The 14,665-nt window shown below is 37.6% G+C and overlaps 2 protein-coding genes across 3 annotated transcripts; both read right to left on the reverse strand.

Moving 5' to 3' along the window:
- Nucleotides 1-1,415: 1,415 nt before the first annotated feature.
- Nucleotides 1,416-3,374, reverse strand: rabif (RAB interacting factor). Its single transcript, XM_055020897.1, has 3 exons — nt 3,247-3,374; nt 2,707-2,843; nt 1,416-1,860 (listed from the first exon to the last, which is right to left on the reverse strand). Exons 2-3 carry the CDS (start codon nt 2,833-2,835, stop codon nt 1,612-1,614), a joined length of 378 nt encoding a protein of 125 aa, XP_054876872.1. The 5' UTR covers nt 2,836-2,843; nt 3,247-3,374; the 3' UTR covers nt 1,416-1,611.
- A 1,841-nt stretch (nt 3,375-5,215) lies between these two features.
- adipor1a (adiponectin receptor 1a) lies at nt 5,216-13,510 on the reverse strand. Of its 2 annotated transcripts, none has more exons than XM_055027301.1 (8): nt 13,433-13,510; nt 11,113-11,327; nt 10,914-11,027; nt 8,913-9,084; nt 8,642-8,828; nt 7,634-7,821; nt 7,207-7,400; nt 5,216-6,864 (listed from the first exon to the last, which is right to left on the reverse strand). In XM_055027301.1, exons 2-8 carry the CDS (start codon nt 11,257-11,259, stop codon nt 6,736-6,738), a joined length of 1,131 nt encoding a protein of 376 aa, XP_054883276.1. In that variant the 5' UTR covers nt 11,260-11,327; nt 13,433-13,510; the 3' UTR covers nt 5,216-6,735. The 2 variants fall into 2 exon arrangements, with proteins under 2 accessions (XP_054883276.1, XP_054883275.1); XM_055027300.1 differs by having other exon boundaries at nt 13,264-13,492.
- Nucleotides 13,511-14,665: the final 1,155 nt, after the last annotated feature.

Here is a 14,665-nt window from a genome sequence, read left to right on the forward strand (position 1 = left end):
CAACAGATGAATGTCGTGTTTGGATTGAACTCTACTCTTAAATAGCAACATAAGAGTAGTGCACATAATTTCCACTGGCCTGATTTAACACTTAATACTTTAAGATCTTTCTTAAAATGTGTTGCATGCTATAAATCAGATTTTATTCAACTGTCTGTCATAAAAAGGAGTCATACATCTTTCAAGGATAACATCTGTTTTTAGCAGTGCCTGTCTAATCAATGCAGCGTCATAAATACAAAGAGGTTCTCTCATGTAACCAAAATGACACCAAGAAAATGCTTCTAATGTAATGAAGGATACGGTATGTAAACGAAGAGCATGAGCAGAGTAGAAAGGTACTGCAACAGGTAGTGGAAAGTGCCCATAATTTAATATATTTTAAAAACTTTAAAAAATAACATCAACAAAAAAATATATATTTTACGTAAACTGAACCTATCACTAAACTAAAATAAGCAAAGCTTTATGTATCAGAGAGTAATTAGTAGATATTTTCCTTTTTTGATTTGTCTTTCTTGAGAAAGTGTACCTAATGTAGACCCAACACAGTAAGCTGGACAAATAGTCATCATTATTGAAAGTATTCACAATTTATTAAATGACCGCCTCAGTCATTTTTGTGATTTTACATCATTAATCCAACACAAAGTGGTGCATAACTTTGAAGCAGAAGAAAAAATACGGTTTGAATTTGATTTTCTTACAAACAAAAATTAGAAAAGTTTGTCATTCATTTGTATTTAGGTTTTTTACTAGATACCCAAATTGACTTCCAGTGCAAACAGTTGCCTTCTGGAATCACCCATTGTGATTCATCAAAACAATCTACAGATGTTTAATTTAATCTGAGTTTGATTCTAATCGTTTCATGACGGCCTCAGATGTTTATAAGAAGTTATTAGAAAACAAATAGGAAAACACAGCAGATGGGTCATGGAGAAAGCTGAGAAGTTTAAACTGGGGTTATATTATACGACAGTTTTCCAGGATTTGAACACCTTTCTGAAATATATCATCTGATTATGGCGCAACTGTAAATCTGCAAAGACAGACACCCACTTGAAATTACGAGTAGAGAATGGAGAGCATTTATCAGAGAAGAAGTTAGAAAAGGTTCGGGTAACTTTGGAGGAGCTGCACAGATCTGCGGAGATTCAATTAAAAGAATCTGTAAACAGATAAGCAGTTTTAAAACCTTCATACAAGTCAGAGAGGGAAGAAAGGGTGTATTTGCAAGAAAGCAGACTGCTAAAGGCCAGAGGAAGATGGCATGGTCAGATGAGAGAATAACATTTTGAATGACATGGAGGGTATCTGGAAGAAAAAAACGTTACCCTGAATACGTAACTCACTGTGAAGCAGAAGACACTATAACTTCTTGATATTATAAGGTGCGTGACAGAAAATCAGAATCAACTTTCAATACTTTTATTACAATATTAGTGAGTCTTATGAGAATGTTAAGAATGAATGTGGCACAATCTTCTTATTACAAACTGTTTACAGATAGTTGTTTCTTTACACGTGTCAATGATGGATTGATTCAGGGTCATAAAAGAATGCATAGCAGGCCAAAACCTTCCTGAAGTCCATTAGGCTGCACCAGCATTATTCATGATTCACTCTGTCCAAAGCAACGTAAAATTTTTTCTTGTCATCCAAACAGTGCCATCCGATTGGTCCGATCTCACAATCTGCACAGATCAGATACTTGATCTTTCCCACGTCTTTTGTGAAGCCCACGTTCTCAAAACTGAACATGTCGTCCACCAACCAGTGAGCCGTTAGAGTGTCGCCGTCGACTGAGCCATCGGTGCTGCTGAGGCTGCTCTTTTTCCGCATGGAGGGCAGGAACAGCTGATATGAGGAGAGAAAACAGTTGACAAGAAAAAAAATTGCTTAAGAGCACAACAAGGTTTGTGGACTATTTATTTACATCTAATCTGAACAACACTTTGTGTGGTTCTTCGTGTTACGGGTTGCACAAGGATTGCTCTTGCTTCAGAAACACTGGTAAAAACCTGGATCCTTCTCTACAAAGATCCAACTCCACACCTCAGTCGATCTCTCACACTGAAGTGACATTTAACATTTCCGTTCCAAATAACTTTAAATTCTCCAGACCTATTACTAATGTCAGGCACCAATTAAAAGAAATGTTTTAATTCAATTAGAACAAACAAAATTATTTATATTTGCTAAACGCAAATGAGAAAAATAATATGCAAGAATTGTTTTGTCATGTCTTTAAAAACAAATGTTCACATACAGAATGACTGCCTCTTTAAATAATGATGCTATGACATTGGAGACCTATCAGGTTAATTCACACATATGAGAAGAGAAGTTTGATCTAAACTTCAGACAGTGAAGGGGGCAAAAGGTATTTGCGTATTTTATTTGGGTCCAGCATTATTCTAAGCACTACAAAGGTAAATGTGCACTTTCACCCAATCCTATCAGGATCCGGTTTACTTTCAGGATGTGTAGATGGAGGTCAAAGGTCAATTTCTATTATATGAAATTGTACATGTGTTTCTATGAAATTAGACGCTGTAAACCTGCTGCAGATGTTTTTAAGGCGTCACACACACTTATCCCCCTACTTGTCCACCTTCACCCCACTGCTGGTTTCTGAAAAGCTCCCAGTATCGCATCCGGTTTATCTTTACACCAGTCCATTGTTTGCATCGGGAGACGCACCTCGTTTTCAGCAAACACAGCCATCCCGGGACACAAGACCTTGGAGCCGCACCGCTGACACAGGACAGATTTGACGTTCTTCCCGTCCTCAGACACCAGGCCGGATCGCTCACTGCCTTCTTTGTCCATGTTGAGTCCTGATGAGCAGTGAGTTCACATTCATGCGTACAGACTTAGATGCTTGCGACAACGACTCTTCAGTCGGGGAAGCACATCAATATGAATGTTGATATCTCAGCGTTATACGGTTGATTCATTAAATCTCTAATGTTTAAACGGAACCAAGCCTGACTGGACCCCGGAACTAGGGCTGTGGAGAGCGGAAGTATAAGTAAAAACACTCAATAAACAATAAACATTTATCAGCCTGCTAATTCATAATTTAAAATAAATGAGGGACTCAGGATGAGCCGCCTCTCAAATTTACGCTAAAATATGTATAAAAACACTGAATTTGACCCACAGCGAATGGAGAAATGACTCAGTGGGACGCTTTGAACATCATTCATGCGTATTTACATCGAACAACTGGAGACGTACCTGAGATATGACGCTGAGACAGTAACTATTCAGAAAAACTGTCTGCTAAGACAGTCAAATTAGCCATTGGAATGCTAGCTGATGTTACGGTGCAACCCTCAAATGCGTCCGAGGCGAAACAACCACCAGCGAGGAAGGTACCGCATCCACTGATGTGTTGACCACATCAACAAAGGGTTGGCTGAAAGTGTTTCTTTCAACCTTAAAGTGTTCAGATACAGTAATGATATTTGTGAAATGAAATACTAATATTTCTGATTTTAATTATTAATTCTAAGTTATTTATATGAACTGTCTTTCTGATGCTAGTGAGGTTAATTATATCCTGGACAAAAAACAAAAAAAAAACTGATTTCATTCTCAAATTTCCTGCATTTATTCCACATTTTACGTGTTTTTGCAAAACTTTTAACACCTAGAAGTTAATAGCCATTAAAAATTTAATGGTTATTAAGTTATTTATTAAACTAAGTAACTAACATTAGTTTTAGTGAGTTTGATACCCAAATGATGACACGTGTTGTCATTTTTAACCATGTATGAACCTTTTATTTTTTTGGGAGAATTATTTTACATCTTTATATTTATGTCCATAATATGTTACCAACTAAAATTTAATTAAATAAAGTGTGCTTTTCAAATTTATTGAGTTAGTTTGATTTGTTGTTAGTTTAGCTTTATTTAGTAGAGTACATTCACTGTTTTAATTTCTTTTCCGACATTCAAACTTGTAAACCACTGTAGAAATGCAGATTTTCCAGAGATGAGACTGAGACAGCAAAAGTGCAACGAACAAAAATGTTTAATTATGACTTGCAAGTGGAGAACGACAGATAAAATCATAGCAAACTCTAGGTGTGTTCTGGGGAGGCTGAGACAATCACAGAATCATATACAGTTCCTTGGCGCACAGGAAGTGGGAGACGTTTCAAATGCCCATTACCAAATTAGGACACATAACATAAAAAGGGGTACTCTGAACCAAATGGACAGCCCTGAGGGGGAAGTGTCCTTTACCTGGATTCCTCCAAAGCTACAGATAAGTTGACCATCTCATCCGGTTCGCATAGAGGGGGTCCCCTAACTATTTATCTATTCCCTTGCAGGCGGCTGACCTTGGTCCTCCCTTTTACCTACACAAAGAGGAACTGTTTTTCTGAGACTACGAGTTACCAGGTGCAGCTGGCCAGGAGAGAAGAGTAAAAAAACAACTTGTACAACTCAGAATATTTCATACATGTCTAGGTGTAATCTTAAATGTTGTAGATAATTTCACCACTAAGAAATTCCATGTTTTCAAAGTGTGTATGACACAATAAAAATGCTAAAAAAGAAATAAAATTATATAATGTGGTGTTCTTTGACCAGTTATTAAAAAGTATCTAATTTTTATCAAAAATTACAGGTGGCTCAATTGTTCAAATGTTTTTTTTTAATACGCGTTGAGTTGATCAGAGTTTCTTGGCAGCTATATAATCTAAACCTGTTTTTCTTGGGTATAGGCGGGAATTTATAATCCCCTTACATACTTCGGTATGTAAGTGGGCCCATATTTATCAACACTGACAGTGAGCAGGATGTTACAGGGAGCAAAAAGTGTCCAAAGCGGTATCTGAATCATGTTTTAGAAATGTTTTGTTTTTTTGTCCCGAGGCACAAAGAAGTCAATGGAAAGACTGATGGCGCTAAATACCGGAGAGTAGGGATGAAAACCTGTGAGAGGCTTCAAAAGACTTAAGACTGAGACAGAGGTTCAACTTCAAGCAGGGGCAAAACCCAAATAACATGCAGACATTGTGTTACAGAGGTCTGGACTTAAACCGAGACTCTAGAAAACGGTTTATCCTGATGGTGCAAGCAAAAATATCCACTTTAATGTGAGGAGATGTTACAAATACTTTTGTAAGCAAGTGTTACTGGCTACTTGTGTGTTTTAAAATGCGCAGAGGGAAAATAAAACAACATCCTCTTACATATGGAAAAGAATTTATTACAATAATTTTCCAATATTACCATTAATAAATATTTAGATTTACATTTCAAAGAAATGTATTATTTTTATCACCTTCTACACAGAACATTACACAAAGTCAGGGATACTCATGTTTAGTCTTTGTAATAAAGCTTGGATAAGATCATCTAGAAAAAGGAGTCTTTAACAGCATGGTGTACAACCTATCAATGGAATTGCAACTTTAATAATGATTTGATTGTATACATGGTGAGGAAATCGAGAAAGAAAAGAAAATCCCTAAATCCTGGATAGGATAGGCCGTTTTATTTAAAAACATTTCCGTTGGCGTAAGGCACAGGAATACTCAAAAGTTTCTACCAATCATCCAGAACACATTTTAAACCTCATTTAATGATTTACAGTCTTGAATTTAATCCTCTGACGTACGTAAGGTGAGCTAAATGTTTACACCTCTTTAGATCTGAAATCAAGCAGGAAAGAAAAACCTCCAGTCGACTAAGATGGAGTTTTATTGCCGATTGAGATCCGTACATTGGTCGCAGCTCAAGAACTACAAACTAAGAGATTATAATTGAAGCATTATTCCTAGTTGATCTGCGATGGGATGAAGACTTTGTCCCAATGTGACCTGAATTAGGTTTATTTTTCCACAGCAACTACAAACAATTACAGCTTCTCTGTTTCATTGAACAGTTTATAAGTAATCCATTCTGGATGTTTGCCAAAAGGAGACAAAATATCCAAAGATGTTATCAGAAACTATGAATTCACCTGATTCCTCAATAAAGGTTGTGCACGTAAAATTATTCTGCTCGGACATTAGAGACTCTTCTCATCTGGGGTGCCTGGATAGCCGTTTCAAATTTGCCTTAAAACATTAGAAAAACACTGGAGTTTTCCACGAAATGGGGTTTTAGAAATTTCACTGTTTTCTTTTTTCTTTATTGCTGAGAAGCCAAACATAGATAATCAATATCAGTATTGAAAACAAACATCCGGTGACATTCAGACAGTTTCCCGCTCCTTACGCAGTCGTGTCTGTTCTCTCCAGCCTCCGCGCCGCTGTAGACCCTCCAACCATCCTAACCATCCTGCATGTGAGGGGGGATGACTTGAGGTCCAGGCCTTCCCCTTAAGCATAAATAATATTCCTCTCTGAACCCTTTTGTGCAACTGTAACAGACCATGAAGAGGTTCAGGGTAACTATGAAGAGGCTATCAAATTTGGTTAAAATCCCACTTTAATCCTACTTGAAAACACTATCTGTAACACTTATCTGACAGTTATCATAGTAATAAGTAATGTCTGATCCCTCCATAGTACATTGGCTAGTAAGTGCTACTTTACTGGAGCAAAAAAGCCAAAGCAGAAAGACCACTAAAACCCAAAGTAAGCAACCCAGAAGTACAGAAGGAGCAAGAAGAGACTATACTGATGTCCAGCAGCATTTTGCGTGTATGGGTGTGTTTGTGTGAGTGTAGCTGTAAAGAAAAGTAAGTCACAGTTGGGCCTTTCAGAGTAGAGAGTCGTCTGTGCATCCTCCTTCGAGGCCGTAGCGAAACTCCTGCAGGTTGGAGACGCCGTAGAAATGAATAAACGCTGCCGCCACGACCAGGACATGAAAAATCTGATGAGAATGAAACTAAAAAAAAGAAAGGAACGAGGAGAAAACAAATTGGTTAGAAATGATGGTAATTGTCAGAGAATCTCAGTGCATCTCTGTGTCAATTTTAATGATTACTTGTCTTTTTCAAGATTAAAACTACACACACAATGAGATCAAATAAAAAGTAGTATTTGATCTACTTTTTATTCAGCAAAGTTTAATTGAATCTACAAACATAAACCAAGGAAGCAAATTCATTCAGGTAAAAACTGCTGTCTTTAAATGTTACCTGGATAACTATGCTTAAACCCGAGCTCTGTATCAGCAGCACATGTTCCTATGTGAACATTCGACAAATGTCTACAATTTGACACTTACCCAGATGTCACATTTTCCGGGGAAAAAACGTTCTGGGATTCTGGCTGCATACAGACCGGCACCAGTGATGTACATGGCGCCCATCAGATAAAACCAACCCATCTGTCCGACTGTGGTGGCCTTTACGAATCCTTCCTCGATGGTGAAGTGCATGGTGGGGACAATGCCACTGAGTCCAAGACCCATGAACACGCCTGAGCAAAACAAAGGAACGTGCGTTAAATAATTTCAGACATTAAAGAAAGAAAGAATCACCCATCTTTAACAAATGTTTCCTATTATTCCTTCTGCAACCTTTGCAAGCACAAAATCCCACTTGCGAAAAAAATGAAGCCAAAATAAAAGCATGTGTGCAATAAAACTAGAACGACGCCCAAGCAAAAAGCTTCAAGACACAACAGCGTGTTGAAAAAGACTTCATCCTCACCAGCTCTTGTTGGCCTGTGACGAGGGGTAGCGAATCTGTCCCACTGGGCCACTATGATGGCAGCGATGCCAAGAACACAAACGATGGTGAGGTAGATAAGTCGAGGTTGAGGGGAACAATAGAAGGAGTAGTACAACCAGGGCACAAAGGAGCCCATGATCAGGAGGGCGATGCCCGAGTAGTCGAGCCTGGGGAGAGAAGGTGAGACGTGAGGTTATGATCGCAACGTCTCCAAATGAGACTCAAAAGACTTTCTCACATCTCAGTTTACCAAACTGAACACATAACTCCATCTGGATCAACCATGCGCAACTTAGATTTTTCTAACCAACACAAAGCAGGCAAAGAGGAAGAACAAGGAGGGGCCGTTTTGAACAGCTGGTCTACAGGAGATTTGCTGTAATCCACACTTAATAATTCACTAAAAAGAGCAGAGGGACTGTAAATGTGAGATGCTGTCGTTTTTATCTTAACAAATCAAACATCTTCGCTGTGGTTTGCAGATATTAATTTAGGCAAAACTCTGTGAAGGTTCCGGCGCAGCTTTTCAGTCATTTTATTTGGTTTCAGACTTGATACTCTGCTCGTGATCAGCGTCTTGTTGCGTGACCCACTTTGGGTCTAGCTGGAGCAGGCAGACAGATGGCCTCGCATTTAAGCACCGCTGTGCATCACAGTTGGTGTGAGGCATTTGTTCTGATACGCTGTGTTTGGCTTTCTCCAGATGTGATGCAGTGAATTTGAAGGAACGCTTTGGACGTTTGAGATGCACCTTTAGAAAACTTAAGCGCTGCAGCCAGGTTTCTATTAGAGGACAGAGTTTAATTAAGGCAAACCTTCTAAACCTGTGTTTGTCTTTTATCTTATAAAAATCTAAAAAGTGTGGTATAAAAATGCATTCTTGATGCTACCAAGTAAATTACAGAGCAATGCCTGTGATCAATTTATCTGTGTGCAATTTTATTTATTACTTTCTGGCCTTTGTGTCAGTTTTTTCTACATCCTTACTTGGAGAATGTGCGAGAGACTTTTTCCGAGTGGCAGTAGACAGTATGAAAAAGCCAGGAGAAGCTGAGGCAGAGGACTGCTCCCAGGAAGAACATCCCAAACACAACCTTCTCCTGCAGAGGTGCCATAAAATACATGTTGGGGCGCAACATGGTTAAAGTGCCCAGACAAACGAATAAGATCCACCCTGAAGAAGGAAAGAAATCTTTAGGATCTTCACAAAGTTTAGCATCAATGACATTAGAAACTGTATATGAGTTTTCTTTCTCACCTAACAGATGAGTCCAGATGTTTCCCGTCTCAGTGTGAATTCTGAAGATGCTTCCAAAACAGGCCCTGAACGAAGGCATCGGAGGCCGATGTCCATGCAGCAGGTAATCGTTGTCCTTCAGCCAGTCGGGCAGGACATGAAAAGGAATGACCCTCCAGCGACCTTCCCACACCTGCAGCGCAGCAACAATGTTTACCTGAGCATGAAGGACTAGACCACAGACTGGTTTCCTCTGCAGGAATCTGGGGGTTTTTCTGAGTCAGTTTATTTCCCCCCCAATCTTTTCCAAAGCAGAAACCTGGAGCAGATGTTTATTTTTTTGAATGTCACAATGTTTTACAATCTGTCAACATGTCGAATCCAGCAAAAATAGTCACAATTTTCATTAAAAAAAAAAAACGATTTCAACTTTCAGCATCTCAATAGAGAAAGAGTAACACTCTCATCAAAACCTTTAACAAGTAAAGTTGGGATGTTTAACTGTACTTATGTTCGAAGATTTAAATTGATGATTAGTTTTAACTGCTGTGTTTTTATTGTTCCTAAAAATACATCCTGCAAATTTTAATCATGAAAGCTCTGTGGATTATTGCAAACCTTTTCTGAAATAGAAGAAGTTTTAATTCCAATCTAGAGTTTAACTGAGTCAAAACCTCTAGAAACATGTTTTTAGATAGCGGGTATTAATCCTGATCAGAGTGGTTCTCTCCATTCCTTCCTCCTCAAAAAATAATTTTAATTCAACGTCCACTCTTGTCATAAATTAGGATGTCAACATTGCTGTTTTCTACCTTTCATTTCTCTTTCCACGGTTCATATTCACACATATCCAGTGTCAAACGATGTGCAAAGTTTCTTGATTTATGAACAAACAAAAATCACATGTACAGAGCTTTTCTAAACTTCCTCTGAAAAATATGTCAACCTCTTTCGTAAAACAAACTATTTTATAATGTTTTCTGATCAGCATCATCATGTAGACAAACAAATGTCATAACTTACAGTATTTAGTCACTTGAAACCAAACATAGCTTACAAAAAGCTGATAAACATTTATGTGCTTATCAAGTTCCTGGGGTAATTTGATGCAGCAGCTGCAATGGCCATGCATGTTTGACAGAATGAAGTTAAACCAGTTTGCAGTTTTCATCTCATCTGAGAGTGAGAAGGGGCAACATTTACTGTAACTCCAGACCATCAACTTACTGTAAAATGGCATTAGAAGATGATTCCACTACAGGATGTGAAAGCATCGACGTGAAGCCGACTAGTGGTTGAGCCGACCAAAATGAACATGGGATCATGTGGCGGTTTTAAAATGGGGCCAGGCCGCCCTGAGGGCACCCAGACTGCAGCGTTGGAGGGAGGGCCGCTGACGACGAGGGGGAAACTGGAACAGGCTGAAGTTAATTTGATTTACGAAGGCCAAATTTACGAGAGGGGCTTAATTCCAGCCAACCGCCTCAAAAAACACATTACTATTTATTTTGAGTTTGGGCGGCTGTCACACTCATCCTCAGTTTGCCATGCATGTTGAAATATCTAACTACACACCTTATGTTGGTCTAACGTGTTCTGAAATGACAATGGAGCATTATTTCTTTATGTGCTACTACATCGTAAGGCAGGTATGTTAAAACATGAAGAAAACCTTAGAGTCTGTGACTAAAAAGATGTTTTGATGTTTGAAAGAGTATCTTTTTTTTCTGAAGCCTCATCAATTATTTATTAATTTTACTAAGCTCACTTCGAACATGTCCCACAAACTTCACAAGCTAAAGGAAACTGAAATCAGGCTGCATGACAACATTTACTGTTTTTTTTAAAGGTAGATTTGAATTAGTTAATATATATCTACATATAATTTTTATGCTAAAAAGCCCTGAGCAGTAAAAATATCTGAATAACCTAATTGATAATAACATTATTCTTCTACAGCCATTTCCTTTGGCCTTTAATCCACCGCCACATCCTATTTATCCACTTGAATCAATTTGTTACCTTGTGCACAAACTCCTCCATTTTCTCCATGGCATGATGAGCCTGAAGAGGTAAAGTCAAAACCTCGCCCACCTCATCATCCTCTTCTTCCTCATCAGGAAGCATCGCTGCTCCCTTCAAACAGACCATTGTTCATGAGACACAGGAAGTGAACTTTTCTCTGGTCCTCAAAGAAAAAACAAAAACAAAATAGTCCTACCTCTGGATGAATGCCTTTACTTGGCCCCTGCCGCCCCCCTCCCTCCTCCAGCAGCGGCCCAAGCTCCATCAGCTCAACATCTGGGACGCTGCAGTCCTCAGAGATCCGGCAGTCTGCATCACTGGCAGACCCGTTTCGGACTGACATAGGGAGACTGCCTGATGACCTGATCAGACTCCTGTTTTCTGCTTCAGTCGGGACAAGGAAACTTCCTCCTGTAAACCCAGAATGACAGCGGTTAATGTGCTACACTGGCCTGTTATTTTTAACACATCAAAGAAAAGTACTACCAGTTCAAAGTAACCAGTTACATTTGAACTGCTAGTTCAAATGTAACTGCATCCTAACCTTTGGAAGTTAGCATTTGCATCTTGGTGAAAACATCTAATTTAAGTAGCCCTGTCTATGACAGAGAATTATCTTCAACTATAAAAGTTGGTTCATAAGACATTTTTTCAACAGTGACTTAAATGGCATGACAATATTGTGTGGTATTTAAAGTAAACACTATGAAAAGTGTTTTAAAAAGTCAAAATACTAACTAGGTATGAAATTATACAGAAATGAAAAAAAATTTGCCTTCATATACAGATAACTTATTACACCAACTAGATCAAATAGAGTTATTATTCTGCTAATCAGCACCGAATGGCAGCGATCAATCATATTTTTAAGCATGCATTAAAATATGCAATGCATTTAAGCATAAAACAAGATCATTGTAGGCATTTCTCTCTTAGGCAAAGGATCTGTTTTGGAAATCTGAATGAGGGGAGAATGTTGCAGAAGAGTCGGGTGAGTCGGGTTTAAATGCAATGCATAAATTGCTTAAATGGATTTAAGCAATTTAAATGCAGTTTATGTTTTTAAGCAATGAATTAATAATTTCTATCAGAACATTTTTCATATGTAAAAAATAATCAATAAGGGATCAGAATCTACCCAATGTTCTCTGGGTTATTTCGAATAAATGATCAGTGAGTTAAAAAACGAAAAAGTCAAAGAAAACCCCAATGAATCAAAACTCCCGCTGTTAAGTTTAGTAAAAAAAAAAAAAAAACAAAAACCAAAAAAAAACAAAAGAAAGAAACAAACAAACAAAAAAAACCCTAAGGGTCAGGTACACAAGAATTTGTGCAACATTTTAGTTAAATCTTCAAATTCCCAATTTTTTTACAGCATTTAAAACCTGCAGCACATTTTTTCTTTTTAACATACAATGGTGCAAAGAAGAAAAAGAAAAATCAGAAATTGGGAGTCGGCAGGTCAGTTTTTAAAGAAAACCAATATGAGTCAAGAAAAGCCTGTTCAATTCATTGTTAGTAAAACTTGCATGCATTTTCACACAGACAAAATCCTTTCAAAGTGACACATTAGCATCATAAAATAAACAGTAAAAGGGCGAGGTCAGCTATAATAAATGCACATTTCTCCTCCCTTCTGTTTTTTTAAAATATGTATTTATTGTGATTTCAAAACTCTCGTTAGTTACAGAAATTAAAATGAAAAAATGCAAGCTAACAGGCCAAGATAACTAATCCAGGTCAGACCACAGATTCATCCAGCACTCTATTCAAATCAAGCTGAAGGAGATTTTCAAGACGAGTCAAATAACAAAAGGAATCCAATCAATACCAGATCCAACCCACCAAATGTTCAAATCACAGGAGATTTTCAATCAGCAGGAAAAGAAACTTAGCTTCTAATTTTCCCCTTCTCTTTATATTTTTACTTTGCAATAAAACCCCATTTTTATGTTTTTACAGAAAAGTGTGGATTATTGCTCACTATTGTCCAAAGGCTACTTCACCTGACAGGATTGTTCTACATCATTACGTAATGAGAATGACTTCTGAGGTGTTGCTAGGTCTAATAAAGAGGACTAAACCTTCAACAAAGTTAGAGTTAGAGCTGGAGACAAGAGGCTTCCCGACGGATGTTGAATAACATCACAAAGCGTCTGACGGAACACGGAGAACAAAATGTAAACAACCCTAAAATACAGACGAAGTCCACCAAATGTGGGAAAAACGCCCGGTTTGTAGCTTCTAATAAAACAAATATACAGCGTTAGTATATGTTGACAGCAGATGAGGTGGATAAATCGTGTAGTTTTTTACAACCTGGTAAATATCTGGTTGCTAGCGTTACCTGTTAGCTAACCGAGCTCCTCCAGTCGAACAGGAAATTGATTCTTTTTCAACGCACTTGCTGCCGGGAATACAGTGGTCCAAACACAACGCAGTCGGCCACAGGCTCGATTAAACACTCAGCGGGGTGAACACTGTCAACAAATATTAATTAAATGCCCCCAAGTTACCTGACGAGGAAGACTCCAAACCAGGAAGGTAAATTATTTATGGTTGTGCGAAACAAAAGCCACTTCCGGAAGTTGACGTCTCTTAGCAAAGCTGGATCCTCTTCTGTCCCTCCAAAATAAAAGCAAAAAAAAAAAAAAAATCAAAGTCGTTTATTTACGGCGCTGGAAGTTTTATGGAGAAAGACGCCCAGCTGGTTTATTTTGTGAGAAAAATTACGCAATAAAATTACACGAGATGAAACTGAATGACAACCGTTCAACATTAACAATCTTTTGCATTTCTCCTTTAGGGGCGAAGTGGAAGGTGTCTGCATGACCACGACCAAAACTATTCACACCACTGGCATATAGGTTTTAAATGACTTGCATTTCTGATAGTAAATGAGGTGGGAATCTCTCAAAGACAAAGAAAATGTAAAAGGATTGTTAGTTGTCATGATAATAACATATTTTATTTTTTTTTTTAATTTACATTTCATTAAAAACAGTATCATAAATGGTTTACAGTACATTTTCCAATAACCAATAGATGACTTTCTGAAATGATAGTGATAAAATCCTTTTTTGCATGTTTCTGCTAATGTTTAAGAGTTATCTTTGAAGAACGAGCTCCAAGTTTTTGAAGGTGGACGGCCTCTCGGCATCACCCTAATCTGTAAATCTGTTCACACATTTTCTGAGATTGAACACGTGACCCCTCCAAAATGTTGCTACCTCAACGCAGCAGAAACAAGAAGGCGAATTTAAATAATCAAATTAATATATATATTTTTGTCTGTCACAATAAGTATAAAAAATGTTTCAAAACCTACACACTTTAAAAAAAGTTACAATTATATAAATAAAGTATGAATATGAGGGAAAGCACCACGCTCACTGTGAAGTATGGTGGAGTACCTACACAGTGTTTCACTTTTTTCACATTTTATGTGACAGCCTTATTAATTGTACTCAGTTAATACACACCAATTCTCCATTAAGAAAATGTCTAAAAAGTATTAGTGCTTCAGAAGTCTAATAATTGTGCAGTGTATTTTAAAATACATAATAAAAATAAAACAAAAACAAATTTTCATGAAATTTAGTCAAATTAAAGCTTTTTTCTACTTTTTGTAATGTGAGATTAAAAATGTATTTATTCTACATCTTTTTATGTGTTTTACAGTAGATTTACAAGTAAAAAAAAGTAAGTTAAAAGGAAAGACACAAAGTTGTTGCTACCTGGGAGTAAAA

The sequence above is a fragment of the Poeciliopsis prolifica genome, unplaced genomic scaffold (assembly GCF_027474105.1).
Source record: "Poeciliopsis prolifica strain line A6 unplaced genomic scaffold, Auburn_PproV2 SCAFFOLD003, whole genome shotgun sequence".
Taxonomy (NCBI): Eukaryota; Metazoa; Chordata; class Actinopteri; order Cyprinodontiformes; family Poeciliidae; genus Poeciliopsis; species Poeciliopsis prolifica.

What these genes read in the sequence shown, in the direction of transcription:
- rabif (XM_055020897.1), bottom strand. Translation starts at nt 2,835, where the DNA reads ATGGACAAAGAAGGCAGTGAGCGATCCGGCCTGGTGTCTGAGGACGGG. An exon ending in CTGTGTTTGCTGAAAACGAG is followed by an intron (nt 1,861 to 2,706) that starts GTGCGTCTCCCG and finishes TCCTCATATCAG; the next exon opens with CTGTTCCTGCCCTCCATGCG.
- adipor1a (XM_055027301.1), bottom strand. Translation starts at nt 11,259, where the DNA reads ATGTCAGTCCGAAACGGGTCTGCCAGTGATGCAGACTGCCGGATCTCT. An exon ending in GTAAAGGCATTCATCCAGAG is followed by an intron (nt 11,028 to 11,112) that starts GTAGGACTATTT and finishes GTCTGTTTGAAG; the next exon opens with GGAGCAGCGATGCTTCCTGA. An exon ending in TGGAGGAGTTTGTGCACAAG is followed by an intron (nt 9,085 to 10,913) that starts GTAACAAATTGA and finishes GCTGCGCTGCAG; the next exon opens with GTGTGGGAAGGTCGCTGGAG.